The 23017-nt window shown below is 46.3% G+C and overlaps 1 protein-coding gene across 2 annotated transcripts in view; it reads right to left on the reverse strand.

Moving 5' to 3' along the window:
• The window catches only part of DNAJC10 (DnaJ heat shock protein family (Hsp40) member C10), a 59467-nt gene that overhangs the window by 15437 nt on the left and 21013 nt on the right, over positions 1–23017 (reverse strand). For both annotated transcript variants that reach the window (XM_077272580.1, XM_077272581.1), the window contains exons 7-9: positions 19526–19619; positions 11262–11339; positions 9286–9329 (exon numbers count right to left, since the gene is read on the reverse strand). In XM_077272580.1, coding sequence (XP_077128695.1) covers positions 9286–9329; positions 11262–11339; positions 19526–19619 — 216 coding nt within the window. The remainder of the gene's footprint in view (positions 1–9285; positions 9330–11261; positions 11340–19525; positions 19620–23017) is intronic.

Genomic DNA, 23017 nt, shown 5'->3' on the forward strand with positions numbered 1-23017 from the left:
TGGGAGGAATCTGAAGACTGGACAGAGGCCGAGGAGGTAGAGGGAGATCGGGACGATTTATGACTCTCCTGTCTCTGAGAGGCATCTGACTCTGTAGACGCCTTACGGCGTCTATTTCTCGGTTTATTAAGGGCCAATTTCAAGGAGTCTTATTTCAGCCTGCATTATGGCTTTAAGGCTAGTGGCGAAATTAGGGGTCTCTTGTATAGTTTTACTAATGCAGTCAGGGCAGAGGTCCTTCGGCCACTGAACTGCAAGCGGGTCTTTACAAAGGGCACACTCTCGGTTCTTTGTTTTACCGCTAGCTTTCCTGGACCCCTAGTGATCAAAACAGAAAAAATGGACCCTGTTACCATAAGGGTGACATTCACGTAGATCACTCACCACCGCCGACAATCAAGGGTACCGGTTTTGGAGGCTGGACAGATGCACGTGAAGTGTTCCTCCTGGACGCCGATGAATCTTGCCGGACAGGACGACTGCTGCTCCTACCACTTGAGCGGCTGCTCCTGGTATGCTGGTGGCTCAGCAAGGCATCTGGCGAGAGCTCCTGCTGCAATGGCGGCTGCTGCTGCTCTTGCTGCCCCACTTCCATGATGAAGTTTCTGGGCACGAGTGCATCTTCTGTGGTTATCATCCCTTTTATGGGGGATCCACTGCACTCCCCACCTCCTCCGGTGCCCAACAGTGGCCCCTCCCCTGCTCTGCCGCGCCACCGGAGTCTTTATCCACTGGCCGGCGTTTTCTTCATGGGCGCCGCCATCTTGGACCCGGCGCCCACCCCCGACGTCACGCGGACACGCCCATTCCTTGCGCGTGACGTCAGACGGGCGACCTGGAAGCAGCCGCCGCACCTGGACGCCGGCAGAGAGGGCGGCGTGGCAGCCATGGAAGGAACCCGGCCATCCGACCATGCTGCACAAACGCCCGCTCGGATGCAGAGACCCGGAGGACCTGCGGACAGCGCATCCAGGACCCGAACTCTGAAGCACAGGCGCTGCCTGTTCTTCCACGCCGGGACGGGACCTGGGTAAGTGGAATCACCGCCGTGTTCAGCACAAGGGTCCCTGTCAGGACAGAAAACCCAACTGAAGCGACAGAGGTACCGCCCTTTTATTTTCAGTAGGGTTTCCTGTCCTGACTGGGCCGATCCCCTCTCTCAGGTGTGCCGTCATGGGGGAAGGGAAAAAAAGTGCTCTATAGGGAGATAATAGTCACATCAACAGTCAGCTCCTCATAGTGCTTCACTACAGCATTCACATGACACTGCCGCATAGACACGCTTCTGCCGATGACACGCAGATCTACCTATCTGGACCTGACATCACCTCCATACTGACCAAAATCACACAATGTCTATCCACCATTTCATCTTTCTTTTCTGCTCGCTTTCTAAAACTGAACATGGACAAAAGTCATAGTTACTCACCGATAACTGTTTCTCAGAGCCCATGACAGCACACCAGAGAGGGGATCCGCCCTTCAGGGACAGGAAACCTACAGGATAAAAGGGCGGTACCTCTCCCCTGCATCAGTTTTGTTTACAGAGCATAGGAGGTCCTCCAGGTTAGTCACAACAACAAAAAATATACAACTTTATCATATTGCTTAACAAGTAAACACCATGTCTATATGAAAAGGCACTTCACACAAAATAATGTGCTCACCGCACACGTGATGAGGGGGGGATAAGCAGGTGCTGTCATGGGCTCTGAGAAACACCGTTATCGGTGAGTAACTACGACTTTCTCAGTCGCCCATGACAGCACACCAGAGAGAATTGCAGAGATATATTGGTTAGGGAGGGACCACAGCCTGCAGAACCCTTCTTCCGAAGGTTAGGTCAGATGAAGAGTCTAGGTCTAAGCGATAGTGTCTGAAAAAGGTTGAAGGAGATGACCAGGTGGCCGCCTTACAAATTTGATCTAATGGTACCTCTGACCTTACGGCCCAGGAGGTCGCCATAGCTCTTGTAGAGTGGGCCTTCAGTCCCTGTGGAACGGCGTTCCCGGTGGATGAGTAGGCCAAAGCTATTGCGTCTGTTACCCATCGCGCTATAGTGCTCTTAGAAGCTTTAAGTCCTTTCCTAGGTCCCTGGAAGCAGATAAAAAGAGACCCTTCCTTCCTACACTGTTGGGTGGATTTAATATATTGGATTAGACACCTTCTCACATCTAGTGTGTGGAATTTTTCTTCTTTCCTATTTTTAGGGTCTGGACAGAAGGAAGGAAGGATTATTTCCTGAGACCTATGAAATGTGGATGCTACTTTGGGTAGATAGGCAGGGTCTGTCTTTAGTACAACCTTATCATCCAGGATTTGTGTAAAGGGAGGGTTTGCGGACAGGGCTTGGAGATCACTTTTTCTACGGGCCGATGTCAGGGCTATTAGGAGGGCAGTTTTAAGTGATAGAATCCTAAGAGGTATTGACTCTACGGGCTCAAACGGGGGTTCTGTCAGAGCTGACAAGTCTAAGTTCAAGTCCCAAGTTGGTAATCTATGTACTGTTACAGGTTTAGACCTTGCGGCTGCTCTGATAAACCGTATCACCCAAGGGTTTGCTGCTATGTTTTCACAGTACAGTGCTCCTAGGGCTGATATCTGTACTTTTAAGGTACTTATTGAAAGGCCCAGGTCTAGCCCCTCTTGTAGAAATTCTAATATTTCAGTCACTGGAACCCCGTCTTGCAACCTGACCCCGGAGGAGGACAAACATTTTTGCCAAGTTTTACCATATATTTTTGTGGTCACAGGTTTTCTACTTTTCATTAGTGTAGAGACTAGTTTGTTAGAAAACCCTCTATCCGTCAATAGTGACCTCTCAAATTCCACGCTGTTAAGTGGAGATTCTCTGACTGGGGGTGGAACACCGGTCCCTGAGACAGAAGGTCCGGAAGATCCGGAAGGACCCAGGGATCGGTGATCGATAGCATCCTCAGCCAGGAGAACCAGGCCCTTTTGGGCCAGAAGGGGGCTATTAGGATAAGTCTGGATTTGTCCTCCCTGATTTTCCGCAGAACTGCTGGAATGAGGATGATGGGAGGAAACGCGTACGCAAGAGTTTGTGTCCAGGGAATCGTAAATGCATCTACTGCCTGAGGATTCCCTCTGGGATCTAAGGAGCAAAAGGTTTTCACCTTCCTGTTGTGCATGTTTGCGAAGAGGTCTATTACAGGGACTCCCCATAAGTCTGTAATTTTGTTGAAGATCCCCTGATTCAAGGACCATTCTCCCTGTTTTAGTTGGGTACAACTTAGAAAGTCGGCTTCCTGGTTCTCTACACCTTTTATATGTAGGGCTGATAGGGATAGAAAATTGTTCTGTACCAGGCTGAAAATTTCGGAGGTAGTTTCCATTAATGTTTGAGACCTGGTCCCCCCCTGGTGGTTCAAGTAAGCTACAACTACTTTGTTGTCCGAAAAAATTCAGACATGATGCCCTTGTAATTCTCTTAGGAAAAAAAGTAGTGCATGATTCACCGCCCTCAGCTCTTTTTGGTTTGAGGAAGTCCCGAGTTCCCGACTCGTCCATACCCCCTGAGCGACTTTGTTGTTCAGATGAGCCCCCCACCCTGTGGGACTTGCGTCTGTTGTTACTATCTGAGGGCCTTCTATCACCCAGGGAATCCCTTTTGATAGATTGGTGGGATTTAACCACCAGGTTAGGGAATGAATAACAGGCGAACTTAGAGTCATGCGACCCTCTAACCGACCCCTTAGTAAACTCTGTTTTTTTAAAATGTCCCACTGGAGGGGTCTCGTGTGGATCTGCGCCCAATGAACTGCTGGAAGGCAAGCAGAGAGGGACCCCAGTAACGACATCGCCTTCCTCAGAGACATGGATGGTTTCGAACAAGCTTCTGACACTAGATGTAATATCTTTTGTCTTTTCTGAACTGGGAGGCGACATTCTTGGGAACTTGAGTCCAAAGTGAGACCCAAAAATTCCTGAACCCTGGTTGGTTCCAGTTTTGACTTTTGAAGGTTCACCAGCCAGCCTAGTTTTTTTAAAATGTCTATCACTCTGTCGCATTGCTGACTGCAGAGTTGGGCCGAGCTGCTTACAATCAGAAAGTCGTCCAAATATGGAACGATTAAAATGTCCTCCTCTCTTAGGTGTGCCATCATCTCTGCTACCAATTTGGTGAAGATGCGAGGTGCGATTGATATGCCGAAAGGAAGAGCTCTGTATTGGTATTCCCTTATCTGTCCCTTTATGACCACCGCCAGTCTGAGGAATTTTTGAGAATCCTTGTGGATGGGGACGTGATAGTTCTACATCTCAGCGACGCTCCCACCCTGGGGGAGACGTCACTTAGGGGGGGGGGGGGGGGTTCTTATCTCGTGGGGAACTACCAAAGAGAAAACCTCTCTCTTTTCCCATCGTCTCAGCGGTTTTGTTCTCTTGGCGGTCTTTTCCTAAAAAATTTCCTACTCCAGAAGGGCCGCTTATTGAACGTTGGAGTCAGGTTGGGGAACCCCTTCTTTTTATCACCTGCTTTTTGCAGGATATCGTCCAGAGTCTCTCCAAAAAGAAACTTGCCCTCACACGGGATAGAACACAGTTTGTGTTTAGTTTGTAAATCTCCTGGCCAGCTTTTTAGCCATAGGGTTCTGCACGCTGCATTCGAGAGGGCTGCAGATTTAGATGTTAACTTAATTGAGTCGGCAGACGAATCAGCTAGAAATGCCGCGGCACCTCTAATCATAGGAATAGAGTCTAACACCTTATTTCTGGGTACCTCAACCCTCAGCTGTTTCTCTAAGTTGTCAATCCAGATCATAAGGGAGCGTGACGTGCATGCAGCTGCTATGGCCGGTCTCAAGCATCCTTCTGCCGACTCCCAGGCACCTTTAAGAAAGGTGTCGGCTCTCTTATCAAGAGGATCTTTTAGGGTTCCCATATCTTCAAATGGTAACGCGTATCTTTTTGAGGCTTTCGCTACCGCCACGTCGAGTTTGGGAGCCTTATCCCATGAAGTGGAAGCTTCCTCTTCAAAGGGATATTTTCTTTTAATAGAGGGAACTGATGCATTTTTCCTCTCTGGTTTTTCCCACTCTTTTTTGATTAATGTTTGTATATTTTCATTTAGGGGAAAAACTTTCCGCTTTTTTTGGCATAGTCCTCCAAACATAACATCCTGAACTGTTTTGTCAGGACAAGGGTCCAATACCCCCATTGTCGACCTCACCGCTTTAACAAGGCCGTCAACCTCATCTAGGGGAAAACAATGACGACCTCCCCTTTCGTCATCTGAAGAAGAGAAAGAGGAGTCCTGTGTATCTGAGTTTACAATATCAGAGCTGGAGGAATCAGAATTCCTATAAGGAATAGGTTTTTCCCTACTGACTTTCCTTCCTCCTTTAAGGGTTTTAAACACAGATTCCACCTCTGTTTTAATTACGGACCGTAACTCAGAGGCAAAGTTTGGAGTCTCCTCACAGAGGACTTGACCAATACACGAGTCACATAATTTTTTATCCCAAGATTGCGGTAATTCTTTATCGCACAATGGGCAGGTTCTGTGCTTTGTTTTTGCCGCTCTCTTCTTTGCCTAGGATAAAGGAGAAGAGGGACCCCAATTACAAAAAATGAGCTTTCACGAAGATCACTCACCAATCAGACGCAGCCACAGGTACCGATTCTGGAGGAGGGGTAGGATCTTGAAGAGAGAGATCCGTAGATGGTAGCTGATTCACCACGCTGGAATTCTTGCTACGTTGTGTGGAATGGATACCAGACCGAGAACTCCGGGTGCCAGCAGAGGTTCGCTTCTTTTGCGCGTCCGGTTTCGGTCGTTGATGGTGGCGCTGCTGCTGCGGCGGCTGGAGCTGCTGATCGCTGTCTTCCATGGCTTTATTACCTTGGGACGGCATGCAGCAAGGAGTCTCCATGTGCACCATCTTTTAAGCAAAGCGCTCATTATTAGCCCCTCCCCTGTGGCTGCATCGATGAGGAAGCGTTCATTCCGAAAATTCTACTGTGCATGCGCGCACAGTCAGGGACCCGGAAATGAAGTAATCCGGTTCCGGGGCAGCGCCATCTTGGTACACCTTGGTTACTGCGCTGCCCCTGAACCGGAAGCCGTCCTATCATCTCCGGTGCGGCGCAATCTTGGAACGCCGGCGTCCTGAGTGCGGCCGAATGCCGGGAGCCCCAACACCTATCCGGAGTGGCGGCTGCGCTTCCCCCCCGCTCACGCTGAGGACCCATCGGTCGTAGCCATGGCGGCTTCGGACACCGCACCAGCCGTGGCAGGGGCCTCCCCGCTGCCAGGACTCGGGCTGGCCGGTTCCGGATTCTTCAGGCTTTCTTCACAGTTCCAGTTCTTCTCAGGTACCGTCCAGAAGGTTCCCAGTCAGGGACAGGAAACCAAACTGATGCAGGGGAGAGGTACCGCCCTTTTATCCTGTAGGTTTCCTGTCCCTGAAGGGCAGATCCCATCTCTCTGGTGTGCTGTCATGGGCGACTGAGAAACAGAATTTATCATCTTTCCCAATCTCACTCTACCCCTCCACAAGACTTATCCATCAATGTCAATGGCTGCTCACTTTCCCCAGTCCCACTCGGTGCCTCGGGGTGATCCTCGACTCTCACCTCTCTTTCATGACACATATCCATGCCCTTGCCTCCTCCTGCTGACTTCAAGTCAAAACCATTTCCCGAATCCGTACATTCCTTCACCAAGAAACTGCAAAAACACTAGTGCACGCCCTTATCTCCCGCCTTGACTATTGCAGCCTCCCACTCTCTGGCATCTCCTCTAGCACCACTCCAATCCATCGTACACTCTGCTGCCCGACTAATCCACCTGTCTCCCTGTTACTCCCTGGCCTTTCCTCTCTGCCAAGCCCTTCACTGGCTTCCTATTGTCCAGAGGTTCCAGTTCAAAACCCAAACTATGACATACAAAGCCATTCACAACCAGTCTCCTCCATACATCTGTGACCTGGTCTCCCGGTACTTACCTATATGCAACCTTCGATCCTCCCAAGATCTCCTTCTCTACTCCCCTCTTATCTCTTCTTCCCACAACCACATACAAGACTTCTCCCGTGCTTCCCCCATACTCTGGAACTCTACCCCAACACATCAGACTTTCGCCTACCATGGAAACTTTCAAAAGGAACCTGAAGGCCCTCCTCTTTCGACAAGCCTACAGCCTGCAGTGATCCTCAACCTACTGAACCGCCGCACAACCAGCTCTACCCCCCTCCTAGTGTATCCTCACCCATCCCCTGCAGACTGAGCCCTTGGGGGCAGGATCCTCTCTCCTCCTGTACTTGTGTGTGCCTTGTACTTGTCTATGTATGCCCCTTTTTTCACATGTAAAGCGCCATGGAATAAATTGCGCTATCAAAATTAATAAACACACACACATACATGTGTATTATATATATATATATATATATATATATATATATATATATATATATATATATATATATATATATATATATACACATACATATATACATACACACACACACAGCTATGCTGCAAGCATCCTACATCAATTTTAATCATGGGTACAAAGTTGTCATATTGCCCATACTTTACAGTTTCCTCTCTGCAGGTGATCAATATCCTGGAAGGTCCTTCAGCCTCAGTGTTCATAAAGGTGACCAAGTGCCAATGTGAGGCATGTGCATTCAGCTTTGTAGCCATGTGCAGGTTCAGCTTCCTCTCCTCCTTCCTGCACTAATCACATAGATCAGTGTTGGGCGGGAGGAGAGAGAACAGTGCAGCTGCACGGTTCTGTTAGTGATCGGGAAGGACGCTGTACAATGCTCCTCTGGATCACAGAGGAAGCTGCCTCTATAAGACACCAACACTGTTTAGCAAGATTTTTATTTTCTAGCTAAGAGGCATGTTACAGTTACAAAATATGGTGTTATTGTTTTTAGAACTTTCCATTTTTTTTATTATAATAGTACGCTGCAATTCTTATCTTTTCTAACAGCTGACAGCGTTGTGACTCCGTTATACGCCAACAGGATAGCACCCAAGATAGCCCACGAGACCCTTGCTAGGTCCAGGTCTGTCTCAGAAGTGATGAACCATTTCATAAACTACTTGTGGACTTAGAATTTAGTATTTTTTATGGTAACAGATCTGATCGCCATCACTATTGACATCTAATTTTATCTGAACTGATGAATTTGCAGGATGTATTTTCTACAGCGCCTCTTTACATGACGCTGACAGATCGGCACGGCTCTCAGTGCAGAGACCCCTTGGTCATTAGCGGTTATAACCGAGGAACCATACAGATAGTTGTCGCACGCTCGGCTCTGGCTAATAAAAGGCAGTCTTGAGTGGGGCCTCCCGTAATATTGGGTAATATTTATCACCTGTTTTCTGCTGTTATTTTCCAATCAGCCTCTGAGAAGTGAGTGTAAAAGATCCTGACCAAGCGTCTAACTTTTACAGTGCCATAAACAGACCAGACATAAGGGGTTATCCATGACCGAACAACCCCACCTTAATTCATTCAGGACCCTAATTTAAATATAAACAGTGAATACTCGCCTCCTGCAATGGCACCGTTCCAGTGATTCCAGAGCTGGGAAGTGTTGGAGCATTATTGTGTTACGTGCCAGCTTTAGCCACTGAGCGCTCGCTAGTCAGCAGCAGTCATAGCTGGCCAACGTAGATGTCCGATCATATGGAATATTGATGAGCTGCAGCCAGACGGTGACAAGTCACGTCACGATCGGGGAACAGCACCAATACAGGAGGTGAGTATACACTAATCTATTTTAATTAGGGTCCTGAATTGCTTAAGTTAGGGTTATCTGGTAGTGGATGACCCCTTTAAAGTAGTTTATAACTGGTAGATATAACAATTCTACATAGGTCGAGAAGTGGCAACAAATAGTGATGAGTGAGCATGCTGGGATAAGGTGTTATCTGAGCATGCTTATGTGCTAATAGAGTCTTTGGGGTGCTCGAATACCATATTTGAGTCCCCGCGGCTGCATGTCTTGTGGCTGTTCGATAGCAGCGACACATTTAGGGATAACCTAACAGACAGACAATCCCTGCTGTCGAACAGCCACAAGACAAGCAGCCACGGGGACTCAAACATATTATCCGAGCACACCGAAGTCACTCTTAGCACCAGAGCATGCTCAGATAACACCTTATCCCAGCATGCTCGTTCATCACTAGTAGCGAAACATAAGTGGAATTTTTTTTTTTTTTACCATCCAACATGTCAGGCTTCAAGAATCAGCAAAACATTTTCTCTTACAGGATTTTACACCCTTGTCAATAACTTACAAGCATTCCTGCGAGTTTCAACCGCGTCTGTGAGGACAGGCAGTCTGGAATAAAGAGAGACCCTCAGATTGCAGGAAACTCTGCACACATTCATAATATAACGTCACCTTAGAAAAAATGCCATGAACAGGCTAAAAGGCGCTGGCAGGACTGATTTTACCATTCTGGGTTTGCTACATGTGTAGGCCCTGGTCAATTATTACATGAGCAACCAACATGGAGTCCACATGCCTTTGTGCAATGTGTCAAATCAATGGAAATGTGCGTAAAAAAAACCAAACTAATTCTAGATGAGGGTTGCAGGTGCTGCGCTAAAGAGGACCTTCCTTTAGATCAAAAGTGGACAGTTTTTGCTCTTATTTTATTCCTCCTGCTTCAGAGTACTCCGTCTGGGTTTTTTTTTTCTAAACCGCCATACAGGTCCAGAGATATATACGCCTTTTTATTTTGTGCTAGTTTTGACCTTTATAAGGGGGTGCGGCTCTCAGATCCTCCAGGGCGTGTCATTAGGCTGCTCTGCATAATTACCCTGTGAACCACACCCCCGAGTAAAGACCCCTTCCAAAAAAAATCACCACTAAATAAAAAGGGATCTCTGGACCCGTACAGTGGATTTAACACAAGACAGGGACTCAGGGGAGCAGTGAGAATAATAAGAGCAAACCGCCCACTTATGTGTTTATAGATCTGTCATAATGACTGCTGCCATCCATTCCACTTTTGTGACAGCACCGTGGAAATTACATACAGGTGTGCCTAAATTAAAAAACAATTTTTTATTTTTTTTGAGACCGATCAAAGAAGAAAAGCTGATAACATAGTTCTAATGTACTGCCCAGCAAGGATCTCAGGACAGCTATGCCATACATAGAAATCCATGGACACCAAACAGTTACAGTCACTATAATGCTATAGTTTCTTTAGTACGTCATGTGAAATATAGCATAATATATATGTGTGTATAATAAATCTTCTGTCCCAGGAGCTCAGCCATATCCTCCCTTCTCATCCTCACTGTCTTGTGTGTGGCTCTAGTACAACGCTCCTATATCTGAAGTAGGACAAAAATTACTAGAAAGTCACAACCCCCTTGGCTAATAAAATGGGGCTCCAGGTGGCCAGCAGCCCCCCCCAAAAAAAGAGGAATTAATCAACTAATACTCTTATTCTCTGCAGGATTTCTACAAAACTGACTATTAAAGTATCACATAGAAAATGCTGCAGACTAAGAAAAATAAAGAAAACAAACAAAAAACAGTGAGACGACCATGTTTATTTAATGGAATTGTTCCTTTAAAGGGGTATTCCCATCTAGAAGAAACCTATCCTAATATGTAAGGGGTGTAATAAAAAAAATAATATCAAATACCTCCAATTAGAAATGTAGCATAGTTCTTCTAATTTGCTATGTCTCTTTCCTCATGTGCAGGCATTTCAGGACCTCAGGTATCCATGGTTACGACCATTGGAAAAAAAGTGACAGTTGGCTACTTGCTAGCGGTCGTAACCATGGATGTCAAAGGTCCTACAATGCCTGCACAGGAGGAAAGACAGTGAATTGGAAGAACTATACTACATTTCTAATTGGAGGTATTTGATATTATTACACCTACTATATATTGGGATAGGATATTGGAGATGGGAATACCCCTCTAATGAAAAAAAAAAAAAAATTGTCGTAAGTCTTTCCCTTAATGACTTGCACTAAATAATAGCGTTTTTTCCCCAGTGTGATTGGCTGGTGTAGGTGACTTTGCCGAGTACCGTCTGCAGTTTTTAGAAGCCTGAATGCATGTACAAACCTCTCATGAGTTTCTATCCGCCTTGCAGGGGCTGCACAGAGGCTTCTGCTGAGTTACAGAAGGTAACAGAGCGGAGAGACATAAGTGACTGAGTGCTGCCATTACACCCAGTGCTACAGCCCGTGACCCGGAGACACCATTACGAATGCATATTGTATGAAGCGATTAGGTTACCTCCACTGTCAGCGCAGAATGTAATTAGCCAGCCGACTCCTGATGCAAAGGAATTTTCTATAGAGCTTCTGAAATTGCCTATTCAAAAAGATAAAATTGCAAAAAAGACAAAAACAAATTGTAAACAACCCTTGTAGTATTAACATATACACATAGGCGACCACTTCTAGCCCAATCGCCAGAATGGGGCACTTCTGTGAAGGAAGCAGTGCTCAGGCTTGTGCAATGCAGCTTCCTTTATTCTGAAGGTTGCCGAGTACCAGTACCGCTCTTCATCTCCAGTAGTTCCATAGATTTCATCAATCTAGTATTCAGGTGAAAAAGTGGTAATTTATCCTTAAAGGGGTATTCCCATCTCCAAGATCCTATCCCAATATGTAGTAGGCAGAATAAAAATAGTATTAGCAAATACCTCTAATTAGAAATGTAGTATAGTTTTTCTGATTAGCCATGTCTCTTTCCTCATGTGCAGGCATTGCAGGACCTTAGGTATCCATGGTTATGACTACTAGAAACTCACTATATTAGCGGTTGTAACCATGGATCCCCAAGGTCCTGCAATGCCTGCACATGAGGAGAGAGGCATAGCTTATTAGAGCTATACTACATTTCTAATTGGAGGAATTTGTTAAAGGGAACCAGTCAGGTCCCCCATGCCCTCTAAACCAGCACCATACACTTATGTATCAGTAAATGTGCTGCCTAACCAGCCCTGTATAAAGTTTTAGGTAAAGATTAAGATTAAACAAACATTTATATTGTCCCAGTGTTTTATGCCAATTAGGGCTTTCACTAGTCGTTGGGCCCCACAGGGGCATTATAACAAGGAAAAAGGGCTGACTTGTCTGGGGCAACTAACAGCCCAACAATTAGTCAAAGCCCTAATTAGCATAGAAAACTGAGACAATATAAATGCTTTCTAATCCTAATTTTTATCTAAAAACCATTATACAGCACTGATTAGACAATTTATTGATACGTAAGTGAATGGTGCTGGGTTGGAGGGCATGGGCGACCTGACAGGCTCTTATTATTACACCTACTATAAATTGGGATAGATCTCGGAGATGGGAAAAATAGGTATTAAGCTTACCGTTAATTATGTTTCCAGGAGTCCATCCTGACAGCACTATGGAGGACGTCCTCCTCCCCCTTGCTGGGACAGGAAACACACGAGAGTTTAAAAGGTCCGGTCCCACCCCCATTCCTCAGTGTTGTAACAAGAACCGCCTCAAGGGAGATGCAAAAAATAATATTTAATAGTAAAGAACATAACCACATATATTATGAACATATTACATCATATGTTAGGAACATACTACGGACATGTCAGGCTCATGTTATCAAACATAGTTATATTAACAAGGAGGGAATTACCCGTGCTGTCAGGATGGACTCCTGGAAACATAATTAACGGTAAGCTTAATACCTATTTTCCAGGACGTCATCCTGACAGCACTATGGAGAGTACCAAAGCACCTCCTCAGGGTGGGATTACCGCTTGGAGAACTTTTCTCCCGAATGCAGTATGTTGACCGGACAAAACATCGAGTTTATAATGTTTGCAAAAGGTATTCGCACTAGCCCATGTAGCGGCCTTACAAATCTGCTCTAGAGAGGCGCCTGCCCTCTCGGCCCAAGAAGTAGCCATCCCTCTAGTGGAGTGCGCATGAAGACCTTTTGGAGGAGGGATGCCCTCCGACTGATAAGCCTCAGAGATCACAGAAGTGATCCAGCGAGCAATGGAGGCCTTAGAGGCCTTTTTTCCCTTATTTTTACCGGCGAACAAAATAAACAGGTTTGGGTCGATGCGCCATGGGTTGGTGGCTGACAGGTAGTCGATGACCGCCTGTCTGACATCCAAGGAATGCAGAGCTTCCTCTTTAGAATTGGAAGGGTTACAGCAAAAGGATGGAAGCACTATCTCCTGATTCCTATTTTTTAGAGTACCCACTTTTGGAACAAATGAAGGATCTAGTTTGAGGACCACACTATCATCTCTAATTTGAAGGTACGGGTCCCGAGTGCACAGGGCTTGAATTTCCCCCACCCTCTTAGCCGTGGTGATCGCCACTAGGAATGCCGTTTTACGTGTCAGGGTTGAAATGGACATGTTATCTGCCGAGGCGTAATTATTTTTGCAGAGGAATCTCAGGACAAGGTTAAGGTCCCAAGGAGGAGATAATTGTCTGATAGTGGGACGCAACCTCTGGGTGGCTCTGATAAACCTAACTATCCAAGGGTGTGTTGCCAGGGGATAGTCTAGAAAGGAGCTAAGTGCTGAGATCTGCACCTTCAATGTACTCGGTCTAAGCCCTTTATCAAACCCAGCTTGCAGAAAATCCAGAATTCTGGGTAAGTCGGGAGTGCCTGCCGCAACCTCGGACCTGCCGCCCTCTAGACAGAAACGCCTCCAAATCTTCAGGTAGATTGCTGACGTGACTGGCTTCCTGCTAGCCTTGATAGTGGATATGACCTGGTCAGACAAGCCTCTTGCCTTCAAGATGTTCCTTTCAGGATCCAGGCTGAGAGATGTAGCTTCTCTGGGTCCGGATGGTACACTGGGCCCTGGTGGATTACATCTGGTCTGTGAGGGAGCTCAACTGGACTTTCTATCGCCAGGTCTACCAGCAGGGAGAACCAACTCCTTCTTGGCCAGTATGGAACTATCAACATCACTCGGGCCTGTTCTTCCTTGATTTTCCTGAGAACAGCCGGGATTAGAGCTAGAGGAGGGAAAGCATACGAGAGGGGCTCCGTCCACCTCTGGCTTAGACCATCTATCCCTTCCGGCAGATCTTGAGGGTTCAGCGAGAAGAACCTTGAGACCTTCGAGTTTCTCCTGTTTGCGAAGAGGTCTATACTGGGAGTGCCCCAACGCCGGCACAGCTCCTGAAAGATGTCCTGGTTGAGTTCCCACTCTGTTGCAAACACTCTTCTTCTGCTCAGGTAATCCGCTACAACGTTCTGGGAGCCCTCTAGGTGGATTGCCGAGATGGAAAGGATCGACCTCTCTGCCCAGCGAAATATTCTCCCTGCCAGCTCTTGGAGAAGATGGTGTCTTGGGCCTCCTTGGTGTTTTAGGAAGGAGACAGTTGTCACATTGTCGGACAATACTCTGACGTGACGATTCTCCAGAATGCAACGATTCCTTCTCAGGGCTTCCCAGACGGCATACAGCTCTCTGAAGTTGGATGAGTTGCGAGCGACGTCTGGAGGCCACCTTCCCTGGAGGATCCTTCCTTCTAAGTGAGCTCCCCAGCCCCAGGCGCTGGCGTCTGTAGTAACTACTACGTAAGGGTCGGTAGTCCATAGAACTCCTGTTCTTAGCTTCTCCGGGTCTGTCCACCACAGGAGGGAACTTCGTACCGAATCTGGTAGATGTAAAGTATTGTCTAGAGAAGACTGACGACGTCCCACTTGGAGAGGATTAGGCTCTGTAGAGATCTTGAGTGGAACTGTGCCCATCTTACGCATGGTATGCATGCCGTCATTAGGCCAAGCACTCTCATAGCCATCCTTATCGAGACTCTGCGTTCTAGTAGGAGTCTGATCTGAATCTGAATTGCCTCCAGCTTGGATTCGGGTAGTAAGGATATTCTGTTTGCAGAATCTAGACAGACACCCAGGAAGACCTTCTTGTGCTCCGGAATTAGGTCTGATTTTTGCCAGTTTATAATCCATCCCAAGTGCTCCAATACCGCGATGGTTCGGTTCCTGTGGTCCAACAGGATATCTGGTGTTCTTGCTATCAGGAGAAAGTCGTCGAGATACGGGACTATAACAATCCCCTGATTTCTTAGGAACGCTACAATCTCCGACACCGGCTTTGTAAATACACGAGGTGCTGAGGCAAGACCAAACGGCAGGCACTGAAACTGGTAGTGACAGGTCCCGGACGGCAGGACTACCGCGAATCTCAGAAGCCTCTGAGATAGATGGTGGACAGGAACCTGATAATAGGCACTCTTCAAATCGAGAGTGCACATTACCGCGTTCTGATCTATAAGGAGGATTGCAGAACGGATGGACTCCATACGAAACCTCTTGTACCTGACCCAGGCATTTAGAGGCTTCAGGTTTACGATTGTGCGTGAGTCGCCGGACGGTTTTGTTATGGAGAACAGGGAAGAGTAGTGTCCCTGGCCTAGCTCTAGCGGTGGTACTGGTATTATGACTCGAGGACAGCATGTCCATTAAGTCTTTTAGCATGGGTGAGTCCTGCATAACCACCGTGGGTATGATGTACCTGTCTGGAGGAGGGGAGTAGAACTCTATACTGTAGCCCTCTGATACAGTGCGGAGGACCCATTGATTCTGCGTGACTCTGCTCCAGTTTACCGCGAAATGGCGAAGCCTTCCCCCTATAAGAGTGGCGTCATTGTGATTTGGACTTAGAGGAGGGGCTGAAGAAGAAACTCCTGTTCTTACTGCTGTGACCACGGGAACCCCTATTAAAGCCTCTATTGGACCTTCCCCCTCGGAAGTCGGACCTGTAGTCAGACTGTCTCCTAAAGGGAAACCCTCTCCGAAAGGACTGAGGCCTTTTAGGCTTGTCCTCTGGGAACCCTTTATTCTTGTCCGAAGCCGACTCTAATATAGTGTCGAGGGAAGGACCAAACACCCTTGCGCCTGAGAAGGGGATTGAACACAATTTTGTCTTGGACGCATTATCACCCAACCAAGACCTTAGCCAGACTGCCCTTCTAGCCGCATTAGACAATGAACCATTTCTGGCTGAAAATCTTACTGACTCAGCAGTCATGTCAGATAGAAAGGCAGTAGCCGATCTCATTATTGGGAGAGAGTTTAGGATCTCTGATCTTGGGGTCTTATTAGAGAGGTGCTCCTCTAATTGACCCATCCAGAGGTGCATAGACCTGGCAACCGAGGTAGCTGCGATGTTGGTCTTAATTAGAGCCGCAGAAGACTCCCAGGCTCTTTTTAGCAATATATCCGCCTTTCTGTCCATCGGATCGCGCAAGCTTGATGAGTCCTCGAAAGGGATAGCAGTCTTTTTTGCGACCTTCGCCACCGGGACATCCACCTTGGGTATCTCGTCCCAAAGTTTCACGTCATCCGGCTCAAAGGGTAGGCGTGCTTTGAATTCTTTAGACAGAGTCAGCCGACGTTCTGCCTCCTTCCATTCTTCAAGCACCATAGCCTTGATATGTTCACTAACTGGGAAGACGGTCTGCCGACGCGACATAAGTCCCCCAAACATCAGGTCCTGCCTGGACTGCGGCTTAGATGCCTCCTCCACTTGCATGGTGCACCTTACAGCCTGCACCAGCTCGTTTGTGTCCTCCGCCTGGAAAAGGTACTTCCTTTGATGGTCCTGGCTTCCAGATGGAAGCTCGCCCTCTTCCTCAGAGATAGGCTCTTCAGAATCGGACCTGTCGTCCGAACTATAATCCACCTCCCATCTGGCCCTTTTCCTGCTGGGCATAGGGCTGGACTTTTCCGTCAAGGTGGCCAGAGATGCTTGGACCTCTTCTCTTATTAAGGACCTCATCTCGGACAATAGGGAGGGCTGCTCGTCTCTCATAACCTTAGATGTGCAGTCTGCACATAAGGTTTTGCCATGAGTGTCCGGAAGCTTTGTACTGCATATCGGACATCTACTGGACTTTGCTGAAGCCTTCCCAGATTTCTTAGCTTGACCAGGGGGGACCGCTGAAGTTCCCTTATCCTTAAACAATATAAGATAGGGAAGATAACAGGGAGGCTCTCACTACCAGGGTGCAGGGGGAGTTTGCGCTCTGCGCACTTACCCCATCCTCAGGTGGCATGCTTTCCATAGCTCCGGAGTACTGGTGCTCCCTGCGGCTTGTCGGCGTCTGGGCGCTGTAGTTCCTGAGCTGTTGGCTGGAGCGCACGCCTCCCCTGTATTCTCCGGCGTTACCGGAAGTGCCGGCAACGAATGGCGCAAACCGGAAGTGACGCGGTCCCCGGAACTTCCCGTTGGAAGAGTCAGAGCCCGGCGTTCACGCCGCATGGAGGCTGCTGACCTCGGGGACCGCGTCCGCAGCCGAGAGCCCCCCCACCGGGAGGAGCGGCCGCTGGTCTTTGGGACCGAGGGACCCCCCTCTGGAGGGTTTCGGCCCTGAGCCTCTTGACAGGGGGAAGGATCTGGCCGAGCCGCACGATCCCCCTGAGCTCCGGTAAGCAGCGCAGCTTTCTCTCATGTGTCCCTTGCAGGGACAGGAAAAACACTGAAGAATGGGGGTGGGACCGGACCTTTTAAACTCTCGTGTGTTTCCTGTCCCAGCAAGGGGGAGGAGGACGTCCTCCATAGTGCTGTCAGGATGACGTCCTGGAAACACCCTTTAATGAAAGCAAACTGGCTTAGGCTATGTGCACACGTTGCGGATTGGGGTGCAGAATTTTCCGCACAAAATTCGCATCTCCTGGCAGAAGCCGCAGGTGCGGATTTGCCGCAAATTTTGTGCGGTTTTGATGCGGAATTAATGTGGATTTTGTGCGGTTTTTACCACTGCAGATTTCGATAACGGAAGGGTGCTGAAACGCTGCAGTTCCGCACAAAAGTGACGTGCACTTCTTTTCAATCCGCAGCAGATTCAGTGCGGATTTTTCCGCACCATTAGCACAGCTTTTTTTTTTCCCTATTGATTTACATTGTACTGTAAATCACTGTGCGGAACTGCAGCGTTTCTGTGCGGAAAAATCCGCTGCGGATCCACACAAATTCCGCATCGTGTGCACACAGCCTTAAAGGGAATCCGTCAGCAGCTTTTGCTACCTCATCCAAAAGCAGCATAATGAACAGGCCTCTGCCAGATTCTAGTGATGTGTCACTGGGCTGCTTAATGTAGTTCTCATAAACACTGTTTTATCAACAGAAAATCATCACTAGAGGACTAGTAAACCTGCTGCTATATAGACCAACCCCACCCCAACTACTGATTGGCCATTTTCTGCCTATGCACAGTGTACACAGAAAGCTGGCAATCAGGTAACCCCAGAATAAGGCAGCATTCACATATTTGTATTTTACAGCCAATGTGACAGCTGCAATTAGCTTGACCTGAACTAACAGTCTCACTACGATATATGAAGCTGTTAGTTCAGGTGCCAATGCACTGTAAGCGGTCACATGTACACAGGAGGAAAAACACTAATGTGGCTATTATATGACTTATTCTGCATTTTCAATGTTTTTTTTCCCTTTGTCCCTCTAATTTTCAGTAGTCCCAGATCTGGTGGCTGGAGACTAGCTGCTATGAGGTCCCCTATACACAGTGCACAGATGTGAGGGATACATTCCTGTTCTCCATACACTGCCTGTTCTCTCACTCTGCCAAACGCTCCTCCCTCCATAGACTGACAGGAGCTGTAATCGGATAGCTCAGTGAACTAGAAATACATCTTACTTTTACGAGTCAAGGCAACCCAGTGCCTGAGGCAGCAAAACCACCCCAAAACATCTTTGAACCTCCACCATATTTGACTGTAAGTACTGTGTTTTATTTAAAGGCCTCATTCCATTTTTGTGGTTTAGTGTGAAATTACGTCCAACTTGTCATTATTTGTTTTTTTTTTTCTGTTGTTCCAATACACACAAAGGAAATAAACATGCGTATAACAAAAAAATCTGTAATTGCCATCATTTTCTGGGAGAAATACTTCATTTTCTGGACCAATTTCAAAGGTGCCAACACTTTCAGCCACGACTGTACACCTCAACATGGAAATTGCAAAAGCAAGGAGGAAAAGTCAAGGAGTTCAGAAAATTACAGGATCGATAGACAAGTTACTAATATGCAAATGAAGCAAAAAGGGAAACAAGTTTTTCAAAATATGTAAGTGCATTTGTTGCTGTATGTAGCGCTCATGCTCGACACTAAATAAATCGAGACACTGAAAATTGTGTTTTAATTTTTTCATCATTTGCAGATCATTAACATGTCTATCAATCCTGTGATTCCCATTATTCCACAACTTTTTGTACTTGGAAAATGTTGAGGAGCGTATATTAAAAAGTTTCTTGTATTTGGCTGTATGATTAATTTATGCAAAAGTTTGTTAGAACAACAGTGAACACTGAAGGTAAAGATAAGGAAGGAAACTAAAAAAAAAATCTAACATATACAACAAAAGTAGCAGCCTGGGAAGAGCGTGAAAAAGAACTGACAAAATTAAAGTGTATATTGAGAAAAATAAATCCTTCCCCCCCCCCCATCATCTGACAGAAGGGAGACATTCAGTTATGGCTTAGTTACTCCTGCACGTTACACCATTACCTGCCCATAACTCTGTTACAGCACTCGAAACATACTTCATGGCAAAATTTATTAAATTCTCCTTTGAGCGGTCCCCAAAGTACTTGACTGGATTCTGTAAATTACACAAAAATACAAAAACGCTGAAAACAAAGCAAAGCGGGTAGAGACTGACCTTACGTAAAATCTGTATTAAAATAATTTGCAATCGTCTCAAAAAACATGCAACATAACTTACAAGAATTATGAAAATTACAGCTTGAAAATCTTAACCCCTTCACACCCCCCCTTAGTCTGTTTTCACCCTCCTGACCAGGCCAATTTTTTTCAATTTTCGAACAGTGTTGCTTTATGAGGTTCTAACTCTAGAACGCTTCAACATAACCCAGCGATTCGTGGAATGTTTTTTCGTGACACATTGTACTTCACGTTAGTGGTAAATTTTAACTTTGACTGATGTGATTTAAGATTATTTAGGAAAAAATAGAACATTTGACAAAAAAAAAGAGAAGAGAAAATTTAGCGATTTTCAAACGTTTAAATTTTATGCCCTTAACTCAGATAGTTATATCACACAAAACCTCCTGTGTGGGCACTGTTGCCATGGTGTTGGCATTCGCGCTACCGGGGCTCCCATGCTGTTGTGGCACGTGATGCCGGCGCTCAATCAGCGGTGACGTCACGGTCCCATCCTTCAGACAAATTGAACATGAAGAGGAAATCCGAGCTGCAGTTGATGTCAGACTTCCTCTTTCGGCTCAAGTCGACAGGAGGAGGGGACAGTGCCGCCAGCGCTAACTGGGCGGCGGCATCAGGTGTGACAACAGCCGGAGAGCCCCAGGAGACGGCGTGCCGACACGGCGGGAACGGCGCCAGCACGAGAAGTGTGAAAAAAAGCTTTATTATTTTATGGGGGCCAATCGAGGGGTATGAGAAGAAGATGTCCAAGTAGGACAGGAAGGAAGGAAGGAAGGAACTACGGTAATTATTTCGAAGCAAATAATTACAATTTTACTTTTCCCCCACAAAAATATTGCTTTAGCCCCAAATTTTGCATTCTCAATAGAGAAACAGGAGACAATGGACCATACAATGTGTTGCGCTCTCCTGAGTAAGTCAATAGTTAATAAATAATAAATCAGAGCACATACATACTGTATGTCATACGTTTACTGACTACTACACTGTCAATACGATCATAGACTCGTACAGATATATATCAAATTAGAACAATTGGAGTCAAACAATGATATCAAACAAAAACAATTTATTAATCATAATTACAACATTAACAATTACGTATAAAATGTAGCAATATAAATATAAACTGGTAATTAGACCAGGTATCAAAAGGACTGAAGGACACAGGTGAAAGAAAGTCCCATGAGAAATGCTGACAGCATAATCCTACCAGAGAATATAAATTCTTTGAGCAAATAGACCACAAAGTAAACACGTGTATACACCTTTAAGTGCAGTAAGTAAATTGGCTAATCAAAGACTGGTTCTCACCCCTCAAGGTCGCAGCGTGTCAAGGGACTACCAGCCCCTACGCGCGTTTGCATAGCCTTCTTCGGGGGGGGGGACTGGGGGGCATACAGGTGTGTGTCAACTTAGCTATTACCGCTACATAAATAAACTATGCCAAACATGTGTACGCTAAATGTGGTTTAGGCACACTAGGGCTTAGAAGGGAGGGGGCATATGGACTTGGGACAGCATGATTCGCTGGATTTCTTTTGGAGGCTGAGGAGCCATAGTTCTTTTGCAGAGCCTTTCTGCTACCTGTAACGTGGAAGCTCCAGTTCCACTGACATGACGGACCTGAGTGGAGGCTTGCTTTTTTATGGATTGAGTTAAAGCTTTCATCGGGAACATTTTACATAACGTTTGGCGTCATATTTATTCTGTACTCTATGCTGAGCACTTACATTGGGGTCTCCATCTAAATCTCCGCATGATGCAATTCAGATGAAACCCATGATGGATCCAATCACTATAATGAGGCAACAGTGTTACTCAGGACTCCATCTGGCCTCTGTTCAGTGGTGACCTGCTTTTCATCGGTGCACAAAACTGTGGCGGACTGCACTTTTATGCACGCCTAAAAAGACGGCCACAGCAAGATCATAGGCCAGACAGCGTCCATAGTGCCTCCATCTGTCTCATTATAGGGAATCTTCTGCCGGGGGTTCGGTCTGAATCACGTATTTCAGAGATTTACATGGAAACCTCTACGTAAGCGCTCAGCGTAGAGCACAGGATAAATGTGAGCCGAGCCTTACTGCGATCTTTGGGAGGCAGAATGAACAAACTCAACAGCAGGTGAAGAATTTGATTTATGTTTTACGCCATTCCTTGTGCGGTATATGTGATTAGACAAGCTTATTCTTCGGGATTTATATAGTTTTTTTTTATGTTTGGCTGCTGTCCCACACTAAAAAGACGCTTTGCTTTGAAAAAAACTTGTTGCATCACCATATTTCTACAGTTAATTATTTTTATATTTTCGCTGACAAGTCATATGAGGGTTTGTTTTTTTCAGGACAAGTTGACGTTTTTATTGGTACCATTTTCAGGCACATAACGTTTTTGATCGCTTTCTATTCCGATTTTTGGAGGCAGAATGAACAAAAACCAACAACTCAGAAAATGTTGTGTGGCATAAAAAAAACCCAACAACCTAATCACCATATGCTAAAGTGATAAGTGGTGGTCAGTATGATTACAGTGCTACCACATTTATAATTTATGTTTTGCCACTTTTACACAATAAAAACTATTTCATAGAAAAAAATTGTTGTTTTTGCATCGCTGTATTCCGTAAGCTATATCTTTTTTTTATTTCTCCGCTTATGAAGCTATATATGGCAGCTTATTTTATGCGGGACAAGATGACGGTTTCAGCTGTATCATTTTTATTTACATTCGTCTTTTTGATAGAGTTTTATTCAGCTTTTTTTGTTCAACAACATAATGAAAAAAACTTTGCCACATTTAAAATTTTTTTTTTTTAATGTGCACTGAAGGGTAGTGTTCGGCAGGGCAGCAGATAAAAGCCTTCTTCCTCGTTAAGCCCCGCCTACTGCCGCGCCTCTTCCTTCAGCTCCGCTTACGTCGGTATGCGTCCTGCGTACCCTATCTTTAACATTGGGTACGCAGGCCATGCGGATGCCTCCGCATGCATTGTTTTGATGCTGCGCTGACCTGCGCCGAACGCAACATGTTGCGGTCGGCGCAGCTTCAAAAAGACACATGCGGAGGCATCCACGTGGCCTGCGTACCCAATGTTAAAGATAGGGTATGCAGGACGCATGCAGATGTAGGCGGTGCTGAAGGAAGAGGCGCGGCAGTGGGCGGGGCTTCATGGAGGAAGGCGGCTGCTGTCCGCAGCCCTGCCGAACGCTAGTGTGAAGATAGCCTTAGCTTGTGTGATAATTTTACAGGCAATAACAAACGTGTACTTTTTTGTTTATTATTGATTTCACAAATATATTTAATGGTACAATTTTT

The sequence above is a fragment of the Ranitomeya variabilis genome, chromosome 7, assembly GCF_051348905.1.
Source record: "Ranitomeya variabilis isolate aRanVar5 chromosome 7, aRanVar5.hap1, whole genome shotgun sequence".
Taxonomy (NCBI): Eukaryota; Metazoa; Chordata; class Amphibia; order Anura; family Dendrobatidae; genus Ranitomeya; species Ranitomeya variabilis.